The sequence below is a fragment of the Salvelinus alpinus genome, chromosome 16, assembly GCF_045679555.1.
Source record: "Salvelinus alpinus chromosome 16, SLU_Salpinus.1, whole genome shotgun sequence".
Lineage (NCBI taxonomy): Eukaryota > Metazoa > Chordata > Actinopteri > Salmoniformes > Salmonidae > Salvelinus > Salvelinus alpinus.
The window spans coordinates 44,219,165-44,244,312 of NC_092101.1; the positions used below are offsets into that span (position 1 = coordinate 44,219,165).

At 46.6% G+C, this 25,148-nt stretch overlaps 3 protein-coding genes across 5 annotated transcripts in view; 1 reads left to right on the plus strand and 2 right to left on the minus strand.

The window, feature by feature from the left end:
* niban1a (niban apoptosis regulator 1a) overlaps window positions 1–2,680 on the minus strand; it is a 34,630-nt gene extending 31,950 nt beyond the window's left edge. The window contains exon 1 of the mRNA XM_071346340.1: window positions 2,446–2,680. Coding sequence (XP_071202441.1) covers window positions 2,446–2,500 — 55 coding nt within the window. The 5' untranslated portion in view covers window positions 2,501–2,680. The remainder of the gene's footprint in view (window positions 1–2,445) is intronic.
* An 8,448-nt stretch (window positions 2,681–11,128) lies between these two features.
* Window positions 11,129–18,907, minus strand: trmt1l (tRNA methyltransferase 1-like). Its single transcript, XM_071346364.1, has 15 exons — window positions 18,843–18,907; window positions 17,997–18,134; window positions 17,780–17,842; window positions 17,566–17,679; window positions 16,683–16,753; window positions 16,250–16,406; window positions 15,747–15,867; window positions 15,316–15,648; window positions 14,232–14,444; window positions 13,023–13,213; window positions 12,811–12,889; window positions 12,532–12,695; window positions 12,346–12,408; window positions 12,090–12,216; window positions 11,129–11,826 (listed from the first exon to the last, which is right to left on the minus strand). Exons 1-15 carry the CDS (start codon window positions 18,901–18,903, stop codon window positions 11,634–11,636), a joined length of 2,088 nt encoding a protein of 695 aa, XP_071202465.1. The 5' UTR covers window positions 18,904–18,907; the 3' UTR covers window positions 11,129–11,633.
* A 690-nt stretch (window positions 18,908–19,597) lies between these two features.
* swt1 (SWT1 RNA endoribonuclease homolog) overlaps window positions 19,598–25,148 on the plus strand; it is a 46,994-nt gene continuing 41,443 nt past the window's right edge. Inside the window, exons 1-5 of one of the 3 annotated variants that reach the window (XM_071346363.1) lie at window positions 19,598–19,674; window positions 20,274–20,384; window positions 20,497–21,837; window positions 21,936–22,065; window positions 22,268–22,372. In XM_071346363.1, coding sequence (XP_071202464.1) covers window positions 20,307–20,384; window positions 20,497–21,837; window positions 21,936–22,065; window positions 22,268–22,372 — 1,654 coding nt within the window. In that variant the 5' untranslated portion in view covers window positions 19,598–19,674; window positions 20,274–20,306. The remainder of the gene's footprint in view (window positions 19,675–20,273; window positions 20,385–20,496; window positions 21,838–21,935; window positions 22,066–22,267; window positions 22,373–25,148) is intronic. The other 2 variants (XM_071346362.1, XM_071346361.1) reach the window with 2 other exon arrangements.

The following is a 25,148-nucleotide window of genomic DNA, read 5'->3' on the forward strand; positions in this document are numbered from 1 at the left end:
CCAGTTGCGGACCACTTTTTGGAGGCAGGCCACTCGATTTTGTCTCTGCGTTATATTGGCATTGATAATTTATTGTTAAAACGAGAGGCTGCCTGGATATTTAACTTAAAGACCCTTGCTCCCTTCGGTCTCAACGTACACTTTGATCTTAAGCCATTCTTGTGATTATTGTGACTTTGCCATGGTAATTGTTTGTAAGCTTGTGTAGTCTAAAATGAATCTATGATCGCATGCTATCCATTTGTTTTTTGTATGCTGTTCTTTATATGCCATTTTAATATTTGAGAATGACAAAATTCAAAAGGCACTCGCACATCTGAGCAATCTTATTTGCAGGTGCATGGCAACAATTGAACAAGATGAAGGAAAAAGGAAACCGCACACTGCTCTTGATAGTATCACCGATATTTAATAAGCTTAGCTGGCCTCCCGGGTGGCGCAGTGGTCTAGGGCACTGCATCGCAGCGCTAGCTGCGCCACCAAAGACTCTGTGTTCCCGCCCAGGCTCTGTCGCAGCCGGCCGCGACCGGGAGGTCCGTGGGGCGACGCACAATTGGCCTAGCGTCGTCCGGGTTAGGGAGGGTTTGGCCGGTAGGGATATCCTTGTCTCATCGCGCACCAGCGACTCCTGTGGCGGGCTGGGCACAGTGCGCGCTAACCAAGGGAGCCGGGTGCACGGTGTTTCCTCCGACACATTGGTGCGGCTGGCTTCCGGGTTGGAGGCGCGCTGTGTTAAGAAGCAGTGCGGCTTGGTTGGGTTGTGTTTCGGAGGACACATGGCTTTCGACCTTCGTCTCTCCCGAGCCCGTACGGGAGTTGTAGCGATGAGACAAGATAGTAATTACTAGTAATTGGATACTATGAAAATTGGGGAGAAAAGGGGGTAAAATAAATAATAAATAAAATAAATAAATAAATAAGCTTAGCTTAATATTTGAGAATTAACCAATGATATTAGGCCATAATTACAGACACCTGTGTGTCTTTGGCCATAATTACAGACACCTGTGTGTCTTTTGACACTATATAAACGAGTCATCCCGCAGTGTTTGTGATTATACCCTGATGAAGACAGCTTGGCTGTCAAAACGTTGGACATTACATTTTTGCATCTGAGCTCCTAGAGTGTGCGGCTCTCCTTTATTTTCAAGTTTTCTACTCCGCTAGCCAGCACCTCGCCTAAATAGGTGTGTATTTCTTTTTCTTCTAGAGTGAATCATGTATTATCATACAGACACACTCACAACAGGGTGGAACCCACACACCCACATTCATGGTAATGGCATCACTAGCTCAAACAACAAACCCTGTCTGTGCCACTGAGGCTTTTGTTGGAGGAGTAAGGAACGTTATCACAATGAAAAGAGGCATCATCGCTTTGGACAGTGTAATTATTAATATCGGATGATTGTTAATGGTTGAGAATGACATGTCTAAGCACTTTCCATTAGCACCTTCCGCCAAACACACACACACACACACACACACACACACACACACACACACACACACACACACACACACACACACACACACACACACACACACACACACACACACACACACACACACACACACACACACACACACACACAATGAATGAGAAACACATCATTCTTTGTCCACTGTCCCCACCCATATGTTTCTCAATAGTCACCACAGTAACCTGAAGAGAGGTAGAAAGGTAAAACAGGTCCAGGCACTTTTTTGACTACTTCTCACTTTCCAGCTGCCTGCAGGGCTAGAATGACAGGACTGACCTGACCTGATAAAGCACTGCCAGATACAACTGGACAGACAGACAGACAGACAGGACAGGACATGACGGCGTGCGGGCGGGCGGGACGGGACGGACGGACAGACAGACAGACCCTATACTGTTACTGGATAATTCCCATGACATGAAAGTTAAAGTATGTCTTTGCTGTCAAATATCTAGGCTACTGATATAACATGATGCAGGCTAGAGCCACATCGACCAGACAGCGTAGTTATGATCCAGGATGATCCTAACACCAGACAGTGTAGTTATGATCCAGGATGATCCTAACACCAGACAGTGTAGTTATGATCCAGGATGATCCTAACACCAGACAGTGTAGTTATGATCCAGGATGATCCTAACACCAGACAGTGTAGTTATGATCCTACATTCCATCCATTTTTTTAATGTGAGATCTTTCTCAGATGACATTGACAATGCAATTTGTTATTTGCTCATTTTACACGGTAGACTAGGGTCACCTCAAGTGTCAGTGTGACAGTGTGAATCGTGAAGTAAAAAAAAGTTTAATAAATTGCTTTGTCAAATTTTGTCAATGGAAAACAGAGTGGCATAATCGTACCATAAGCTTGCCGTCTCCAGTAAATGTTTACCGCGCTAACGCGTCTATAGTGGAGCGAAAGGTAAGAGCTCACATAATCATTTGAAAAAGCGTCCTTTACCTCTTATGTAGTTGGATTTACTTTCATCCAGGAGGCTGGACGGTGATATCCCCATGGTGGTGAGCTGATGTGGACAAGGGTCTACTCTCTGCACGTTGGGTAACTCCGGTGTAGTCTCTCGTATCGATCGCTGCGTCGCACAGTGTAGATGCCTCTCTCTCCCTCTCTCTCTCTCTCTCTCTCTCTCCCAGTGACTGTCATTCAATGCCAGCTGTTATTGTGAACTCCCCATCCCACAAGCGCTACTTCCTCGTTCTCGTTCATTCTTTTCACACTATGCCACTGGTCTAGCACACACCCCCGCAGCCCGAACTCCGGAGCCCCCCAATATATATATTATTGAAAGTAAAAATTCTTAAAATTCTATTAAAATTCTGTCTCATGGAAAAATGTATAGAATAGCAAGAAATGTGCTCAGAGATTCTGGACAATCCTTGTCTGGAAGGGAAACTTTTATCATAAAAAATAAGGATTTTGTTGCATTATTTTAGCCTAAAATGTACATTTTGCAACGTTATTACTCATTTCCATGTGATTTTTTTCCTGAGAAACTCAAAAAAAGCATTTACTTTTCTATTATTTCTCAACTTTCTTTGTCTTTGCATTATTGGGAAGGGCTGTTGTTTACCAAGGATGAGAAAAAATAATTTTTATTTTATTTGCCTTGTCAACTCAGTCACTGAACAAACGTTTTAATCACTGTTCTGCAACATGTGATGAAACAATGGAAGTATTTGCTGTGCTATACCTAAGGGATAATGTTTGCTTTATAAATGTTATTTTATGTTCTAAATCTAGAAAAACATGCCAAAATGCTAACGGAATTACCCCTGGAGCATTTAATGGTGCTATAAAACAACACACAGTGCTATAAATCCTCGCTCGGACCTTGCGTGGGTCCTTTAAACTGTGCTAAGCCAACGCCCTATGCATTCTCCCCCTATATTCTTTTAGCTTCATGCCAGGAGGCTCTACTTTTATTTTTGGCAAAATGATAACATCAGTCTAAGTTGTAAGCCTATGGAAAATACTATAGACCTTCTAGTTAACACAACCAGAGACAGCTCGTTATGGGAGCAGCAGCCAACTCCACCCAAATAAAAAGCCTACTATGTGCCTGAGCAATCGTTCCTCCCCTCATCCTTCCTTAGGGACAAACATTCATGTATTTTATGTGTGTGTTTTCACTGTCTCCTCCTCCTCCCTAGCACCTCTCTCTGAACCATAGGACCTCAGGGAACCATAAACTACAGCTGCAGTGCCTTCAGAAAGTATGCATAACCTTTGACCTTTTCCACATTGTGTTGTGTTACAGCCTGAATTCAAAGTGGATTGAGATTTTTCTCCCCTACATCTACACACAATATGCCATAATGACGAAGTGAAAACATGTTTTTAGAAATATTTCCACATTTATTGAAAATGAAATACAGAAATATCTAATTTACTTAAGTATTCACACTACTGAGTCAATACATGTTAGAATCACCTTTGGCAGCGATTACTGCTGTGAGTCTTTCTGGGTAAGTCTGTAAGAGCTTTGCACACCTGTATTGTACAAAATTTGCACATTATTATTTTTAAAATTCTTCAAGGTGTGTCAAGTTGGTTGGTGATCATTGCTAGACAGCCATTTTAAGTCTTGCCATAGATTTTCAAGCCGATATAAGTCAAAATTGTAACTAGGCCACTCAGGAACATACAATGGCATCTTGGTAAGCAATTCCAGTTTATATCTGGCCTTGTGTTTTAGGTTATCGTCCTGCTGAAAGGTGAATTAATCTCCCAGTGTGTGACGCACTTAAGCATAGTGGGTGCGGAGTCAGGCGCAGGAGGCAGAAAGTACTGAGTAGTGCTTTATTAGGCACAGGGAAAATACGTGCGAGCCAACACTCACGGGCGCAAACAAACACGATACCCAAAACCAGGACCTAACAAGTCCAGAGGGATAACCCCAAAACGAAACACGCTACCCAAACACTACCACACAAAAACACAGTGGAAAAAATAAGCCCACACAAAGAGCAGGCGGGCCGACCAACTTAAATAGCCCAACTAAACGTAAACAAGAAACAGGTGTAAGTAATAAGACAAAACCAACAGAAAAGAAAAAGGGATCGGTGGCAGCTAGTAGACCGGTGACGACGACCGCCGAGCACCGCCGAACAGGAAGAGGAGCCACCTTCGGTAGGAGTCGTGACACAGTGTCTGGTGGAAAGCAGACTGAACCAGATTTTCCTCTAGGATTTGGCTTTGCTAAGCTCCATTCTGTTTATTTTTTATCCTGGAAAAACTCCCATGTCCTCAACGATACAAGCATACCCATAACACCATGCAGCCACCACTACACTATGCTTGAAAATATGTAGAGTGGTACTTGGTAATGTGTTGTATTGGATTTACTAAAAAGGAAAAAAAGTTATTTGCTTTTCCACATTCTTTGCAGTATTACATTCGTGCATTGTTGCAAACAGAATGCATGTTTTGGAATATTTTGTACTCAAATCAAATCCCATTTTATTTGTCACATGCGCCGAATACAACAGGTGTATAACTTACCGTGAAATGTTTACTTACAAGCCCTTAACCAATTATGTAGTTTAAAGAAAATAGAGTTAAGAAAAGATTTACTAAATAAACTAAAGTTAAAAAATTTTTTTTTTTAAATAACACAATAAGATAAAAAGAATGAGGCTATATACAGGTGGTACCAGTACCGCGTCAGTGTGCGGGGGTAGAGGTTAGTCGAGGTAATTTGTACATGTAGGTCGGGGTGAAGTGACTATGCATAGATAATAAATAGCGAGTAGCAGCAGTGTCAATGCAAATAATATGGGTGGCCATTTGATTAATTGTTCAGCAGTCTTTTGGCTTGGGGATAGAAGCTGTTAAGGAGCCATTTGGACCTAGACATGGTGTTCCGATATCGCTTGCCATGCCATTTTTTGGGCCTTCCTCTGACACCGCCTAGTATATAGGTCCTGGATGGCAGGAAGGTTGGCCCCAGTGATGTACTGGGCTGCACGCACTACCCTCTGTAGCACCTTGCGGTCAGATGCCGAGCAGTTGCCATACCAGGCGTTGATGCAACCGGCCAGGATGCTCTTGATGGTGCAGCTGTAAAACTTTTAGAGGATCTGGGGACCCATGCCAAATCTTTTCAGTCTCCTCAGGTGGAAAATATGTTGTCGTGCCCTCTTCACGACTTTCTCTGTGTGTTTGGACCATGATAGTTTGTTGGGAATGTGGACACAAATTAACTTGAAACTCTCAACCCGCTCCACTACAGCCCCATCGATGTGAATGGGGGCGTGTTCGGCCTTCCTTTTCCTGTAGTCCACAATTATCTTCTTTGTCTTGCTCACGTTGAGGGAGAGGTTGTTGTCCTGGCACCACACTGCCAGGTCTCTGACATACCCTATAGGCTGTCTCATTGTTGTCGGTGATCAGGCCTACCACCGTTGTGTCATAAGCAAACTTAATGATGTTGTTGGAGTCGTGCTTGGCCATGCAGTCGTGGGTGAACAGGGAGTACAGGAGGGGACTAAGCACGCACCCCTGAGGGGCCCCTGTGTTGAGGATGAGCGTGGCAGATGTGTTGGTGCTTACTCTTACCACCTGGGGGCAGCCCGTCAGGAATTCCAGGATCCAGTTACAGAGGGAGGTGTTTAGTCCCAAATTCCTTAGCTTAGCGATGAGCTTTGTGGGCACTATGGTGTTGAACGCTGAGCTGTAGTCAATGAACAGCATTCTCACATAGGTGTTCCTTTTGTCCAGTTGGGAAAGGGCAGTGTGGAGATTGCGTCATCTGTGGATCTGTTGGGGCAGTATGCGAACTAGGGTCTAGGGTTTCTGGGAGGATGGTGTTGATGTGAGCCATGACAAGCCTTTCAAAGCACTTCATGGCTACCGACGTGAGTGCTACGGGGCGGTAGTCATTTAGGCATGTTTCTTGGGCACAGGGACAATGGTGGTCTGCTTAAAACATGTAGGTATTACAGACTCACTCAGGGAGAGGTTGAAAATGTCAGTGAAGACACTTGCCAGTTGGTCCATGCATGCTCTGAGTACATGTCCTGGTAATCCATCTGGCCCCGCGGCCTTGTGAATGTTGACCTGTTTAAAGGTCTTGCTCACATCGGCAACGGGGAGCGTGTTCACACAGTCGCCCGGAACAGCTGGTGCTCTCATGCACGCTTCAGTGTTGCTTGCCTCGAAGCGAGCATATAAAGCATTTAGCCCGTCTGGTAGGCTCACGTCACTGGGCAGCTCGCGGCTGAGTTTCCCTTTGTAGTCAGTAATAGTTTGCAAGCCCGGGCCACATCTGCTGAGCAACAGAGCAGGTGCAGTAGGATTCGATCTTAGTCCTGTATTGACGCTTTGCCTGTTTGATCGTTCGTCTGAGGGCATAGTGGGATTTCTTATAAGTGTCTGGATTAGTGCCCTGCTCCTTGAAAGCTGCAGCTCTACCCTTTAGCTCAGTGCGGAGGTTGCCTGTAATCCATGGCTTCTGGTTGGGATATGTACGTACGGTCACTGTGGGGACGTCGTTTCGTAGATTTATTTATTGATTTAGCCGTTGTATGAGGTGATATACCTGTGAATGCCATTGGATGGAACATATTCCAGTCTGTGCTAGCAAAACAGTCCTGTAGCGTAGCATCCTCGTCATCTGACCACTTCCGTATTGAGCGAGTCACTGGTACTTCCTGCTTTAGTTTTTGCTTGTAAGCAGGAATCAGGAGGATATAATTATGGTCAGATTTTCCAAATGGAGGGCGAGGGAGAGCTTTGTATGTGTCTCTGTGTGTGGAGTAAAGGTGGTCTAGAGTTTTTTTCCTCTGGTTGCACATGTGACATGCTGGTAGAAATGAGGTATAATGATTTAAGTTTGCCTGCATTAAAGACCCCAGCCACTAGGAGCGCCGCTTCTGGATGAGCATTTTCTTGTTTGTTTATGGCCCTATACAGCTTGTTGAGTGCAGTAAATAGACGGCTACGAAAAGTATAGATAATGTAATCTACCTCAGGCGAGCAATACCTCGAGACTACCTTAATATTAGACATCGCGCACCAGCTGTTATTGACAAATAGACACACACCCCCACCCCTCATCTTACCAGACGTAGCTGTTCTGTCCTGCCATTGGACAGGATGTACAGGCTTCCTTCTTTTAACTCTGTCAATTATTGTGAAGTAACTAAAATGTTGTTGATCCATCCTCAGTTTTCTCCTATCGCAGCCTTTAAACTGTTTTAAATCCCCATTGGCCTCATGGTGAAATCCCTGAGCGGTTTCCTTCCTCTCTGGCAACTGAGTTAGGAAGGACGCCTGTATCTTTGTAGTGACTGGGTGTATTGATACACCATCCAAAGTGTTATTAATAATTTCACCATACTCAAAGGGATATTCAATGTCTGCTTTTTCTTTTTTTACCCATGTTCCAATACGTACTCTTCTTTGCGAGGCATTGGAAAACGTCCCTGGTCTTTGTGTTTGAAATTCACTGGTCGACTGAGGGATAATTGTATGTGTGGGGTACAGAGATCATGTTAAACATTATTATGGCACACAGAGAGAGTTCATGCCACTTATTAAGCACATTTTTACTCCTGAACTTGCACTATATATACAAAAGTATGTGGCCACCCCTTCCAATTATGCGATTCGGCTATTTCAGCCACACCCGTTGCTGACAGGTGTATAACATCGAGCACACAGCCATGTAATCTCCATAGACAAGCAGCCGCACACAAGCCTAAGATCCCCATGCGCAATGCCAAGCATTGGCTGGAGTGGTGTAAGGCTCTCCGCCATCGGACTCTGAAAAAGTGGAAACGCGTTCCCTGGAGTGATGAATCACACTTCACCATCTGGCAGTCCAACGGACGAATCTGGACTTGGCGGATGCCAGGAGAACGCTATCTGCCTGAATGCATAGTGCCGACTATAAAGTTTGGTGAACGAGGAATAATGGTCTGGGGTTGTTTTTCATGGTTCAGGCCCCTTAGTTCCAGTGAAGGGAAATCTTAACTCTACAGCATACAATGACATTCTAGATCATTCTGTGCTTCTAATTTTGTGACAACAGTTTGGGGAAGGCCCTTTCCTGTTTTAGCATGACAATGTTCCCATGCAGAAAGCAAGGTCCATACAGAAATGGTCTGTCAAGATCGATGTTGAAGAATCTGACTGGCCTGCACAGAGCCCTGACCTCAACCCCATCAAACACCTTTGGTATGAATTGGAATGCCGACTGCGAGCCAGGCCTAATCACCCAACATCAGTGCCCGACCTCATTAATGCTCTTGTGGCTGAATAGAAGCATGTCCCAGCAGCAGTGTTCCAACATCTAGTGGAAAGTCTTCCCAGAATTGTTGAGGCTGTTAGAGCAGCAAAGAGGGGACCAACTCCATATTAATGCCCATGAGTATGGAATGAGATGTTTGACGAGCAGGTGTCCATATACTTTTGGTCATGTAGTATATTTAGGCTTGCCATAACAAAGAGGTTGAATACATTTAATCTTTTCATTTTTAATTGATTTCTAAACATTTTCCCAAAAAATCCACTTTGACAACATGGGTGTTGTGTGTAGGCCAGTGACACAAAATCTAAATTGAATCCATTGTAAATTCAGGCTGTAACACAACAAAATGTGGAAAAAGTCCCAGGCCTGGATGGCAGGAAGGTTGGCCCCTTCCATTTTGGATACAGTAGTTCTCCTTGGTGTGACCTGAGGTCTTAGAGCCAAACGGAATGACTCCATTTCCAAAGGGCAGCTTAGTGTATATATATATTTCACCAGTGAAACACACACACACACACACACACATATACGTACTGTATATATACAGTGGGGAGAACAAGTATTTGATACACTGCCAATTTTGCAGGTTTTCCTACTTACAAAACATGTAGTGGTCTGTAATTTTTATCATAGGTACACTTCAACTGTGAGAGACGGAATCTAAAACAAAAATCCAGAAAATCACATTGTATGATTTTTAAGTAATTAATTTGCATTTTATTGCATGACATAAGTATTTGATCACCTACCAACCAGTAAGAATTCCGGCTCTCACAGACCTGTTAGTTTTTCTTTAAGAAGCCCTCCTGTTCTCCACTCATTACCTGTATTAACTGCACCTGTTTGAACTCGTTACCTGTAAAAAAGACACCTGTCCACACACTCAATCAAACAGACTCCAACCTCTCCACAATGGCCAAGACCAGAGAGCTGTGTAAGGACATCAGGGATAAAATTGTAGACCTGCACAAGGCTGGGATGGGCTACAGGACAATAGGCAAGCAGCTTGGTGAGAAGGCAACAACTGTTGGCGCAATTATTAGAAAATGGAAGAAGTTCAAGATGACGGTCAATCACCCTCGGTCTGGGGCTCCATGCAAGATCTCACCTCGTGGGGCATCAATGATCATGAGGAAGGTGAGGGATCAGCCCAGAACTACACGGCAGGACCTGGTCAATGACCTGAAGAGAGCTGGGACCACAGTCTCAAAGAAAACCATTAGTAACACACTACGCCGGCATGGATTAAAATCCTGCAGCGCACGCAAGGTCCCCCTGCTCAAGCCAGCGCATGTCCAGGCCCGTCTGAAGTTTGCCAATGACCATCTGGATGATCCAGAGGAGGAATGGGAGAAGGTCATGTGGTCTGATGAGACAAAAATAGAGCTTTTTGGTCTAAACTCCACTCGCCGTGTTTGGAGGAAGAAGAAGGATGAGTACAACCCCAAGAACACCATCCCAACCGTGAAGCCTGGACCTGGAAACATCATTCTTTGGGGATGCTTTTCTGCAAAGGGGACAGGACGACTGCACCGTATTGAGGGGAGGATGGATGGGGCCATGTATCGCGAGATCTTGGCCAACAACCTCCTTCCCTCAGTAAAAGCATTGAAGATGGGTCGTGGCTGGGTCTTCCAGCATGACAACAACCCGAAACACACAGCCAGGGCAACTAAGGAGTGGCTCCGTAAGAAGTATCTCAAGGTCCTGGAGTGGCCTAGCCAGTCTCCAGACCTGAACCCAATAGAAAATCTTTGGAGGGAGCTGAAAGTCCGTATTGCCCAGCGACAGCCCCGAAACCTGAAGGATCTGGAGAAGATCTGTATGGAGGAGTGGGCCAAAATCCCTGCTGCAGTGTGTGCAAACCTGGTCAAGAACTACAGGAAACGTATGATCTCTGTAATTGCAAACAAAGGCTTCTGTACCAAATATTAAGTTCTGCTTTTCGGATGTATCAAATACTTATGTCATGCAATAAAATGCTAATTAATTACTTAAAAATCATACAATGTGATTTTCTGGATTTTTGTTTAAGATTCCGCCTCTCACAGTTGAAGTGTACCTATGATAAAAATTACAGACCTCTACATGCTTTGTAAGTAGGAAAACCTGCAAAATTGGCAGTGTATCAAATACTTGTTCTCCCCACTGTATATATATATATATATATATATATACTGTACATACACATGTGTTCACTTGGATGTAGATGCTGAGATTATGGTAAGGACACAGCTACAAGGTTGACTCCTGCAGAAGTCCAAAAACATGTCATAAACCTGTCTCAGTCAAAAACAATGTAAATCAGGGCAATCACTGGGAGGAATGTGAATATCCATAACTTAAAACATATATTTACACAGTGGGGCTTCAGACTTTGCAACAATATTTTATTACCTTTTACCCAGAGTAAAAATGTACATAAAAAAAACAATTGAAAGATGAAAACAGCCACCGTGAACTTTAAGATGAACTCAGAAAATAAAATTGTAAAGGAATTATTCACAAGTATAATAAATATGAGTCAGTGAGCAGAATAGAGGCTATTATCTGTCGGCATTTAACCAATATTTCAACTCTATTGGAAAAGCAGAACTCTATTAATCTAGAAGCATCGTGTCTTCCAAGAGAACATTTACAAAGTACCAGTGATGAATGAAACCAAGAGGAAAATACAAATCAGTGCAGAGTGAGCCACTCTTTACAACCAGTGTCCCTCTGCACAGAGAGAAAATGCCACCCTATTACCTATAGTGTACTACTATGGGCCCTGGTCTAAAGTAGTGCACTATATAGGGAATTGGGTGGCATTTGAGACATATGTCACCTCTGAGAGGGAGAGAGGAGGTGATGAGGCCTTGATTCTCCCCAGGGTGGGTCACTCCATGGCCCGTACCGTCTCCTCTGGGTTTTGGGTTGCCGTGGTGTTGGTGTAGGTGGGCACGCTGTATTTGGTCAGCACCGACTTGAACTGGTCCAGCGTGGCGTCGGTCCGCACCCCTGTTGGGTCAAAGTGGGTGCGGCTCACTCTGAAGCCCGCCTCCGTCAAGTACTGCAGGAACCTATTCAACCTGGAGAGAGGGGGATGGATTGATGAGAGGAGATAGAACATACATTTACATTGAGACCTTTTATTTGTGTAATAAGACTGTAATAACATAATATCCACTAAACCTGATTTAGAACCACAGAGCTCTTAATGGTGGAAGGTGGAAACACTGTGGCAACCCTTACATGTTTGAATACTGCTACCGAAACCCCCCCCGGAAACTGATGCGTTTTGACCTCAGGCAATCTTTGTCAAAGTTGTGACATAGTGTTAGGGGTCACTCACTTGGGCATGTTCATGCCTCTGATGCTGTGGCGGTGAATACCGTAGTAGAACGCTGGGTGCTCCAGAGACCCGTCTGATTTCAGCTTCTTCACCACGTTACCTGACTCATCCCCTGTCTTTCTCTTCCCTGTGTTAAAGTAACATTACATCAACATATTGAATAACATTTCTACAACATGGCATCCAGTCTGAAAAGAGCTAATGTTGTAGACAGGTGAAGGCCCCTCTCTTTATAACAGAATGTGTGTCTTGTTACCTGAGTGGTCAGCGGTGCCTGACTCCTCCACCTTCTGTACCTTGATGACTACACCACATTCCACTGGAGAGGAAACATACAACATGTCAATAGAATCCCTTCACCACCCGCCCCCTCCACATACCACGACCCTGGGCGACCCACGACATACCACGACCCTGGGCGACCCACGACCCTGGAGATTACCTTGGTTGGTGAGTGCAGTGGGCCCGTGAACAGAGGACTTGAGGGTTGTGCACTCTGACTCACAGATCAGAGTCTTGACCAGAGGCTGAATATCCTCCATACTGTGCTGCACCGCTGCAAACAACATCCTCCTCAGGAACCCGGAGTTAAACAGAGGACCAGACCTGGGAGGGAAAAACATACGCAGGTTACAGTTAAACACTTAAAGATGGAGGCTTACCAGAACTACTTCACTGGTTAAAATATTGTCTATCACCCAATACATGCAAAAAGTTCTACCATAGCGGTCCCAGCTCCACCGCTGTCTTGCCAGGCATGCTTCCATGACAGTTGCAGGGCAGTTGTCTGTACAGGTTTTCTGTAGGGGGAAAAGTGAAAATCATAACTACAGAGTCCCTTCAAATTCCCCTCCACATGTACCGTCCTCTCTTCCTATCAGAAACCCCTGAACCATTTCCAGACTTACCCTCTACTCTACTTAACCTTCTTACCCTCCACCATGCTCCCCTGTTTGAGGAACACCCTCTCCTCACACCACTGGCAGTGGATGAGCTGTCTGATCCTCTTGGCTGACTCGTCGGCCTGGGTGGGACCCCTGAGGACTCTGACGACCACCAGGACAAAGTGTTCCACAGCCACCGCCAGCAGCACTTCTATGCCCTTATTACAGCGTGCCGCCGCCCTGAAAGGAATACACGCATGAGACAGATGCATGAAATACTACACACTGAAACACACACACACACTGAAACACACACACACACACACTGAAACACACACACACACTGAAGCATACATCCCACACACACAAGTTACACTCTCACTGCCACCAGCATCTCAAAGCCACCCCAAAGAAAAACACACACAAGTTAAACAAAGACATATACAATGAAAATGTTACACACACACAGTCACACTAACTAATTCAGTGGTAAATAAGCCGAGAGTATTTCACCTACCTGGCTACAGTGGCCAGCACCATGCGTGCAGCCAGCTCCTTGTAGTATTTCACCTACCTGGCTACAGTGACCAGCACCATGCGTGCAGCCAGCTCCTTGGAGTATTTCACCTACCTGGCTACAGTGACCAGCACCATGCGTGCAGCCAGCTCCTTGTAGTATTTCACCTACCTGGCTACAGTGGCCAGCACCATGCGTGCAGCCAGCTCCTTGTAGTATTTCACCTACCTGGCTACAGTGGCCAGCACCATGCGTGCAGCCAGCTCCTTGTAGTATTTCACCTACCTGGCTACAGTGACCAGCACCATGCGTGCAGCCAGCTCCTTGGAGTATTTCACCTACCTGGCTACAGTGGCCAGCACCATGCGTGCAGCCAGCTTCTTGGAGTATTTCACCTACCTGGCTACAGTGACCAGCACCATGCGTGCAGCCAGCTCCTTGTAGTATTTCACCTACCTGGCTACAGTGGCCAGCACCATGCGTGCAGCCAGCTCCTTGTAGTATTTCACCTACCTGGCTACAGTGACCAGCACCATGCGTGCAGCCAGCTCCTTGTAGAATTTCACCTACCTGGCTACAGTGGCCAGCACCATGCGTGCAGCCAGCTCCTTGGAGTATTTCACCTACCTGGCTACAGTGGCCAGCACCATGCGTGCAGCCAGCTCCTTGTAGTATTTCACCTACCTGGCTACAGTGGCCAGCACCATGCGTGCAGCCAGCTCCTTGGAGTATTTCACCTACCTGGCTACAGTGGCCAGCACCATGCGTGCAGCCAGCTCCTTGTAGTACTCTGTGCGGACTATATTCGAGCCATAGTGGCGCATCGTGACGTTCAGAGACTTGGAGTAGAGGGATCCCGTGTCCGTGGACGTCACAGAGATGATGCCCAGGTTCCGGATGTTCCGGAAAGCAGAGTCCAGATAATTGACCGCCGTGCCGAACGGGTCAAGGTGTCTGAGGGGGGTCACCATGGAAACAACGGTTGGTTTGTGTTCGGCTTGATGGATAATGTGAAGCGTCTATAGAACCACTGCTGGCCATCATATACTGTAAACAGGGTTATTGAATGATACAACATTGGGCTCTGAAGCCTTCTAGACTGACTGACTGTTTGACAAATGACAAGACAAACGATTGAGGAGAAAAGGAAAAAGAAAGGGGGTAACATTTCTCACTACAGAGCTGCCCCTCCCCATCTCCTCCCACCACCCCCATCAATAAGACGTTCCCTCCCCATCTCCTCCCACCACCCCCATCAATAAGACGTTCCCTCCCCATCTCCTCCCACCACCCCCATCAATAAGACGTTCCCTCCCCATCTCCTTCCACCACCCCCATCAATAAGACGTTCCCTCCCCATCTCCTCCCACCACCCCCATCAATAAGACGTTCCCTCCCCATCTCCTCCCACCACCCCCATCAATAAGACGTTCCCTCCCCATCTCCTCCCACCACCCCCATCAATAAGACGTTCCCTCCCCATCTCCTCCCACCACCCCCATCAATAAGACGTTCCCTCCCCATCTCCTCCCACCACCCCCATCAATAAGACGTTCCCTCCCTATCTCCTCCCACCACCCCCATCAATAAGACATTCCCTCCCCATCTCCTCCCATCACCCCCATCAATAAGACATTCCCTCCCCATCTCCTCCCATCACCCCCATCAATAAGACGTTCCCTCCCCATCTCCTCCCACCACCCCCATCAATAAGACGTTCCCTCCCTATCTCCTCCCACTACCCCCATCAATAAGACGTTCCCTCCCCATCTCCTCCCACCACCCCCATCAATAAGACGTTCCCTCCCCATCTCCTCCTACTCACATGTAGTCAAAAGACCTCAGGTGCATGATAACGTTGGCATCCATCTTGGCGACCTCCACGGTAGCGATGGGCACCCCGTCCACGTCCCCAGCCCCCCCGTCAGGGACCCGGGATGACCCCCGCGACCCCTCCACCCGGATGTGGTTGAGGTTGCAGTTCTCGCAGATCATCTTGACACACACCTCATTGATGTCGGTTATGGTCACCTTGACGGCGTTCCGCAGGTGCTTGGCCCACTGGAGTCCCATAATGCCTGTGGCCCCAAACGCATCCAGACTCTCCAACGGGTTCCTCTCCTCAGCCAGGACCGCCAGGGAACAGAATACTAGCTGCCTGTAACACACACACACGCACCAACACTTTCAGTCAGCCACTGTTCTTTTTCGAAAACCAAATCAAATGTAACATTGTTGAAGAGGTTATTGTTTGACCTGTTGGTCTTCATCTTGCGGTTGAAGTAGGTGTCAGTCTTCTGTGGGGTCGTATGGTTGGGCATGAGCTGAACATTGGTCCCCAGCTCTTTCATTATCTCATAGGCCTGTCCAGACGGAGCTGTCAACCAATGAGAAAAAGGTGGGAGAATACATTTTCAATCTGCATTTCCAACTGTGTATAGAAGGGTTGTGTTTTGTTCAAGGTTGAGTATATAATTTTTTTTTTTTTTTACATTTAACTAGGCAAGTCAGTTAAGAACAAATTCTTATTTACAATGACGGCCTAGGAACAGTGGGTTAACTACCTTGTTCAGGGGCAGAGCGACAGATTTTTACCTTGTCAGCTCGGGGATTTGATCTACCAACCTTTTGGTTACTGGCCCAACACTCTAACCACTAGGCTACCTGCTGCCCCTAGTATAAATCAATCAATCAAATGTATTTATTGTCAAAGTGCTATACAGATACTTTGGTTTCGCTTAAGGTTGGTGAGAGTTCACCTGGCTCCTCAAAGGGCACATCAGAGCTGCCTGAGTAGCTGGCCTCAGTCTCTCCCTTGTTGACGTGGCGTTTCAGGTGACTGATCATGTCCGTCTTGCGGGCGATGGTGACTGAACACACTACACAGTGGTAATGTGCCACCAGCCTGCCTGGAACCTGGGCGAGAACACATACACACACGGTCATCATAGTACCATGCTTCATACAGTAACACACACACACACACACACACACACACACACACACACACACACACACACACACACACACACACACACACACACACACACACACACACACACACACACACACACCATGCTTCATACAGTAACTTTCATGCAATTAGAGTTGAGTTGGACAGAAAAAAATAAAGACAAGTGGCCCTCAGTCATTTCTGGTGTTGGTTATCAGGTGTGATGGACAGAGTCTCACCTGTTCTCCATTGGGGCTGGGGATGGGCCTCAGCTGTCTGCAGGGCAGGTGACAGATGCACATCTTCTGACCTGTGGGGTGGGGGGGGGGGGGGGGTCAGAGGTTATTGTAGGTCATCATCAGGGAACATCGTACTACCAGTTGATGCCATATCCCTTGAAAACCTTCCCATAACTGTACTGCTGCCAGCCCTGCGGTATCATTTAACTCCAGTGTTACACTTCACTGACTGACAGTGAATAATATGACAATCTTTACCAGTGATTGCTTAGGAATAGGAAGCCAAAATCTACACAAGTTACACAACTTACTCAATGACTTTCCTAAAGCATTTCTGCTCACATCTGGCAGGTAGTCTAGCAGTTAAGGTGAAAAATATGTGCCCTTGAGCAAGGCACCTTAACCCTAATTGCTCCTGTAAGTTGCTCTGGATAAGAGAGTCTCCTAAATAACTAAAGTATAAATATAAAATACATCCTACTTGGCAAACACTGGTTCACTTAAATGATGTGGAATAGACATTAAATTGACATATGTGCCCAGTGGGATAGCTCTGACTACCATTCATATGGAACTTGGTAAGTACTGATCCTCTCACTATCCAAAAACCTGTTAACACCTACATAGAGCTGAGTCAACCAAGCCGTGTGCTAACGGTAGAGACTCAGCATGTGGGAAGACAACAACACCAGTTTGTGTGTGTGTGTGTGTGTGTGTGTGTGTGTGTGTGTGTGTGTGTGTGTGTGTGTGTGTGTGTGTGTGTGTGTGTGTGTGTGTGTGTGTGTGTGTGTGTGTGTGTGTGTGTGCGTGTGTGTGCGTGTGTGTGTGTGCATACTGTAGTAGACAGCATAGCAATATAATCTTTGTATGGTGATGATGGTACCTTCAAACTCCACATAGACCTTCCAGTGGAGGTTTTGGAGGTGGCGTCGTAGCTTGTGGCTGTAGCAGGCCTTAAACTTCTCCTCAGGGCATAGTGGACACGCCTTCCTCCCAGCTGTGGAAAACAGAGAGAGATAGAGCAATGAGATTGGAACTGGTAAATACAAAAGCATAGGAGGGAAGACTATTTCTATACTTAAGAAAGATTATCTTGCCTCCGTTTAGGTCGGTCAGCACCTCCAGGCCCTCTAGTTTGGTCTGGATAGAGATGTGTCTATCTGTAACATTAGTGTTGAAAGGATCGTTAAACAAAAGCCTATACGCATGGTCATACTCATCATCTAGAATCAAAGGCAACTGAATGCATTCAAATAATGTATGGGTAATGGGCTCATTTCTGGGTCTATATACAGTGAATGGTGTTTTTATTACCGCTGGTTGTGGTTGATGGTTTGGCATCATTGTCCCCTGCCAGTGTCTCAGTCTTCCCCACAGTACTACTGGCTGAAGATGCATCATCCTCAGCAGGCTGTCTCTCTTCTGGGACCAGTGTGTCTGAGACTCCACCACCTAATGGACAAGTTTAGACTGGACTCGATCAGAATATCATACCCCAAATGATTCATAGAGAGTAATTTCAAATATGTATAGTGGGAAATAATGAATGATGTGTTTTTCCCAAGATTTGTTGAGTCACAGAACTTAGTGATGCTCATAGCCTCCTAGGCAACATCAATGTTAAAAGGTTACCTGGTTTCTAAATGAGAAACATGCACTGGACTAAAAGAGTTCCTATGATTTTCCTTCGTATTTTTAAATTGTCTTTGGGGAAGGGGGGGGGGGGACAATATAGATTGTCAGAATTAAATGTGCGGTGCGATGATGTACGTAGGTTGGGTTTCGAAATTGTGATCCGCTGCAACCCCTACGGTCCTATTGCGGAGCTCCGTGACCAGACCATTGCTACGTAAAATATAAAACGAGGACAAATGTAAATCGAAGTATTTAATCAACACAATGTGAAGACAGTTCGATATATGTACGTTATTTGTAATAGCTACGTTTTTCACGGCAGCTTATTTCCTGTTATCAAGATTATTTACTACTAGGTCCCATGGTGGAGCTCCGTGGTGAGGCCCTCATTTACTTCAGCAGTTAAAAAGTCGAAATCAAGGCATATTTATCTCATAATACGGATGCTGGATGTATATTGTATTGTGTATAAATTAATATTGTCTTTGGTTTTCACTAAAATATAGACAGTCGTAGTTTTCGAACCTTTTATATCGACGTCCTCCTGGTGTAGTTGTTCGGCGTCTCCTTCCTTGAGCTCCGCCATTTTACTAAAGTAGAGAGAAATACGCAGGCTATGCTTTTTACTCCCCCTACGCAAATTGCGTAAACTTTCATTTTAATCACTTTTTATTATTTGAAGAAACAACGAGATAACAATTATAGAATAGTATAACAAAATGAAGACATCTAAGATGTCTGGGTTAAATATATACATTAAACTACTACGCAATCACTTGATTATCCTTAAAGGGGCAATCAGCAGTTGCTACATACATTTTTGGATATACATTAATGATATGTACCTATAGATTTTTTTAGGAATATAGCTTATATATGCCTAATGAGCATAGTTTAACGGTCTTACCCTATCACAACCCAAAATATTTACATTGTTTTACTCCAATGTTGGTAAACAAAGTAAATGTAAACAAACACTGTATAGCCTCAAAACATGGTTAAACTATAATATTAATATAATGGATGGTCAATTCTTGCAACCAACCTTGGTCTATGAATATGAGAACGATTGCATTTCTCGAGCCTCATCCCTCAACTTTTAACCGAAACAGAGTGGTAGGTTCGATTTGCTATTGTTTCAACTGATTAGCCCTTTAAACAAATCATGAGAAATATGTTATGAAGAATCTACTATCCTTCATATTAACTTTTGTCCACGATATAAAAATTCACATTTCTGAACCGTCAAATATGTAAGTCTACAAACTACACATCCCATGATCCTCCAGAACCTCTGTTTCCGTTCAATCTGACGTGTACGGATGTTTTGTGACAGTGGTCTTCTCAGTAGCCCAAGGTAAGCGTGATTGTAGGGCTTTAGCAAACCTTCTTAGTATCTCATTTAAATGCATTTGTCAATGGAAGTTTCTCACATTTTGATAAAACCAGTGTTGTGCACACATTCAGTAAGTTCATTATGGGTGTCGTGGGTATATCACACGTGATGATGTTGATTTGGAACAATTGCTAGCTCGCTAACCTAGATAGGATCTCCTAACGTTAGCAACTGTGGAACTCTACTGTAACTGCCAGTTCATTCTAAGATAGCTGACTTAGCTATATACGTTGAAGTAAATATTCAACAACCTTGATTTTACTAGGTATGTATTCAGTTAGCTAGCTACATTCACATAACTCTATTTGAGCACGTAGCCTCATGTTGCTTCTCCACAAATTACATTCAGACTGTATTGTATCACTGCGAGTTTCAGGGGAACATTGCGTAAGTACCTAACCAATGAGAGACCTTGAAGTATCTCTGTGAGGTCAAAACATTGACTCCAGTCTCCATTGGAAGTTGGATTCAGAGATGATCTGTCTTGTCTTTTGTCTTTGAATGAAGGATTCTGTTATAAGAGGACATCTCAGCTGATATTTTGTTAATTTTCTGTATAGGTTTCTCTTATTTAACAGGAATTTTATACCAAGATGTCAAAGAAGTCCAAGAAGAAGAAGAAGCAGAAGAAGGAGAAGGAGACATATAAGTTATCTTTTTCCTCCAGTGAGGTGAGGAGCTTGCTGACATTTGTGACCTCAGAGTCTTCTCTTACATCTCTTACTAGGAGTGTTAACCAAGGCTAAATGAGTGTTTTTTGTTGTTGTTTTGTCTTGAATCTAGCAGTCGTCACAGAAAGAAAGGGGCACCAAGAAACGCAGTAGTGCAGAGGGGAAGCACCATGGCAGCTGTTCTGCAGAGGAGAAACGGGGGAGAGAGAAAAGAGTTAGCCACTCCACCCCAGGGAATAGTGCAGCAGGAAGCAGTCACAAGAAAGACAGGGATTTCAAAAAAGCTCTTTACAGACTGGAGAAAACAACCTCGCAGGGTGCAGCGGAGGGAAAACACGCCTGTCCTCTTGCAACCCTTCCTCAGGACAGCTCTGTGAGGAAGAGTTGCCCCAGCCAGGATGGGTCGGCTGCCACCGGGGTCAAGATCGCAGACAGGGTTTCTTCCAAACCAGTCAGCAGTCTGAGCGCGAATAAGACCCAGTCCCAAAATGTGGAGAAGATCCCTACGTCCCAGGGAAGCTCCAGTAAGCCATCCGACAAGAGCCCCTCCAAAACAGCCTCGAGCAGACTGACGACCAGTCCCAGGTCCCTCATGGCCCAGCTGAAGGAGCAGAGGAAGACGCTGGTGAAAAGGAGGTCCAGACCTGAGGAGAAGCCTGGCATTGGGAAGGACCACACCTCCCAAGGTAGGAGCTACCAGGACCCCCAACTGTCCCTGTCACTGGCTGAAGAGATGAGGGAGAAGAGGAGGAAGCTAGTGAAGAGGAGATGTGAAGAAAAGGAGGATGTTTTAAAGGCTAAACGGGACAAGAGTGGAGCAAAATCCTTTAGTCTTCCCTCTAACAACAACAACAACACCACCACAAAGCAGTCCTCCACCTCTGCTAAAAACGCTACCTTTGATAAAATCTCAACCACAGCAAGACATAGATCTACCACCCAAAAGCAGGGGAATGTCTCTGATCTGTCCAAAACATCAGCGACATCTAAGTCCACGTGTGCCGAGGTACAGATGCCGCTACCCAAACCTCAGCTGCCTCTCAATTTTAAGATCCCAAAGAAGTCCAAACTTGTGCCACTGCCAGTTAATCGAGCCATCTGGGGGGGTGACCAGGAGGATGATAACGACAATAAGCCCATCAGTGCTAGAGTGAAGGTGGTGTCTCCTGCTTCTAGGCTTTCTCACCAGACAGGAAGTGCGTCCAAACTTTGGACACCAAGGAGTGTGTCCAAACTTTGGACACCAAGGAGTGTGTCCAAATCTTTGAACTCCAAAGACGGTGTGTCTGCTGCTGTGAACAGAAACAAGCAGCACAAATGTGAAACGGTTCCAGAATCTTCCAAAGTTTTTAAAGAATTACGGCCCAGTTCAGCTCAAGAGAGGACATCACCACCCTGTAACATAACAACTTCCCCTGAAGACTATATAGAAGACTATGATAATGACCAAGAGGTAGATTTCTCAACATCATGACCAAATATTGATACGTGTGTGTCCGTAAGCTTGCGTTCAGTGTGTGTGTGTGTAAACACATCCTCTGTGTGTGCTAGATGCAGCTGGTGGAGGAGCTCCATCTGGCCCGCAGTGAGAAGAGGCTGGAGCTGAATGTGGTGGAGATCTATGGAGAACTCACCAGCATGGACATCGACCCATCAGAGGAGGGTATCACATTCACACTCAGTGAGAGAACCACCACTAACAACCCCTCCACACATACAAGCCAAACAATTACACAGAGGCACTATGCCGTGACCCAAGTGTTTTAATAGAAGGTGTATAAGACATTAGGTTTGTCCCGTCAGTGCCTTCCTCCTCAGTATGCACATAAGGCCATTGGGGACGGACTCAGTATTAAAACCCTGCTCTCTGCTCACCTGTGTAGGTAAAGAGGAGGATCTTCAGCAGGATCTGATCGTTGTCCTGGACACCAACATCCTTCTCAGTCACCTAGACTTTGTCAAGAAGATGAGGTCACATGGCCTTGGAGGTGTGTGGAAGGGACACTGTTTTAAAAAATGACTATATTAAATATATACCACTACCCCAATTCCAATCACTCATAGAATACAGTTCTCCTTTTGATCGACTCTCTCCTTCATCAACCTGCTCCTCCCTTCTTCCTCAACCTTCTCCCATTCCCCCACCTCCCCTCCTCCCTTCTTCCTCAACCTTCTCCCATTCCCCCACCTCTCCTCCTCCCTTCTTCCTCAACCTTCTCCTATTCCCCCACCTCTCCTCCTCCCTTCTTCCTCAACCTTCTCCTATTCCCCCACCTCTCCTCCTCCCTTCTTCCTCAACCTTCTCCTATTCCCCCACCTCCCCACCTCCCCTCCTCCCTTCTTCCTCAACCTTCTCCTATTCCCCCACCTCCCCTCCTCCCTTCTTCCTCAACCTTCTCCCATTCCCCCACCTCTCCTCCTCCCTTCCTCAACCTTCTCCCATCTCTCCTCCTCCCTTCTTCCTCAACCTTCTCCTATTCCCCCACCTCCCCTCCTCCCTTCTTCCTCAACCTTCTCCTATTCCCCCACCTCTCCTCCTCCCTTCTTCCTCAACCTTCTCCTATTCCCCCACCTCCCCTCCTCCCTTCTTCCTCAACCTTCTCCTATTCCCCCACCTCTCCTCCTCCCTTCTTCCTCAACCTTCTCCCATTCCCCCACCTCTCCTCCTCCCTTCTTCCTCAACCTTCTCCTATTCCCCCACCTCTCCTCCTCCCTTCTTCCTCAACCTTCTCCTATTCCCCCACCTCCCCACCTCTCCTCCTCCCTTCTTCCTCAACCTGCTCCTATTCCCCCACCTCTCCTCCTCCCTTCTTCCTCAACCTTCTCCTATTCCCCCACCTCTCCTTCTTCCTCAACCTTCTCCTATTCCCCCACCTCCCCACCTCTCCTCCTCCCTTCTTCCTCAACCTTCTCCTATTCCCCCACCTCTCCTCCTCCCTTCTTCCTCAACCTTCTCCTATTCCCCCACCTCCCCTCCTCCCTTCTTCCTCAACCTTCTCCTATTCCCCCACCTCCCCTCCTCCCTTCTTCCTCAACCTTCTCCTATTCCCCCACCTCCCCTCCTCCCTTCTTCCTCAACCTTCTCCTATTCCCCCACCTCCCCACCTCCCCTCCTCCCTTCTTCCTCAACCTTCTCCTATTCCCCTACCTCCCCTCCTCCCTTCTTCCTCAACCTTCTCCTATTCCCCCACCTCCCCTCCTCCCCTCCTCCCTTCTTCCTCAACCTTCTCCTATTCCCCCACCTCCCCTCCTCCCTTCTTCCTCAACCTTCTCCTATTCCCCCACCTCTCCTCCTCCCTTCTTCCTCAACCTTCTCATATTCCCCCACCTCTCCTCCTCCCTTCTTCCTCAACCTTCTCCTATTCCCCCACCTCTCCTCCTCCCTTCTTCCTCAACCTTCTCCTATTCCCCCACCTCTCCTCCTCCCTTCTTCCTCAACCTTCTCCTATTCCCCCACCTCTCCTCCTCCCTTCTTCCTCAACCTGCTCCTATTCCCCCACCTCTCCTCCTCCCTTCTTCCTCAACCTTCTCCTATTCCCCCACCTCCCCACCTCTCCTCCTCCCTTCTTCCTCAACCTTCTCCTATTCCCCCACCTCTCCTCCTCCCTTCTTCCTCAACCTTCTCCTATTCCCCCACCTCTCCTTCTTCCTCAACCTGCTCCTATTCCCCACCTCTCCTTCCTCAACCTGCTCCTATTTCCCCACCTCTCCTCCTCCCTTCTTCCTCAACCTGCTCCTATTCCCCCTCCTCCCTTCTTCCTCAACCTTCTCCCATTCCCCCACCTCTCCTCCTCCCTTCTTCCTCAACCTTCTCCTATTCCCCCACCTCCCCACCTCTCCTCCTCCCTTCTTCCTCAACCTTCTCCTATTCCCCCACCTCTCCTCCTCCCTTCTTCCTCAACCTTCTCCTATTCCCCCACCTCTCCTCCTCCCTTCTTCCTCAACCTGCTCCTATTCCCCCACCTCTCCTCCTCCCTTCTTCCTCAACCTTCTCCTATTCCCCCACCTCTCCTTCTTCCTCAACCTTCTCCTATTCCCCCACCTCCCCACCTCTCCTCCTCCCTTCTTCCTCAACCTTCTCCTATTCCCCCACCTCTCCTCCTCCCTTCTTCCTCAACCTTCTCCTATTCCCCCACCTCCCCACCTCTCCTCCTCCCTTCTTCCTCAACCTTCTCCTATTCCCCCACCTCTCCTCCTCCCTTCTTCCTCAACCTTCTCCTATTCCCCCACCTCTCCTCCTCCCTTCTTCCTCAACCTTCTCCTATTCCCCCACCTCTCCTCCTCCCTTCTTCCTCAACCTGCTCCTATTCCCCCACCTCTCCTCCTCCCTTCTTCCTCAACCTTCTCCTATTCCCCCACCTCTCCTTCTTCCTCAACCTTCTCCTATTCCCCCACCTCCCCACCTCTCCTCCTCCCTTCTTCCTCAACCTTCTCCTATTCCCCCACCTCCCCACCTCTCCTCCTCCCTTCTTCCTCAACCTTCTCCTATTCCCCCACCTCTCCTCCTCCCTTCTTCCTCAACCTTCTCCTATTCCCCCACCTCTCCTTCTTCCTCAACCTGCTCCTATTCCCCCACCTCCCCACCTCTCCTCCTCCCTTCTTCCTCAACCTTCTCCTATTCCCCCACCTCTCCTCCTCCCTTCTTCCTCAACCTTCTCCTATTCCCCCACCTCTCCTCCTCCCTTCTTCCTCAACCTTCTCCTATTCCCCCACCTCTCCTCCTCCCTTCTTCCTCAACCTTCTCCTATTCCCCCACCTCTCCTC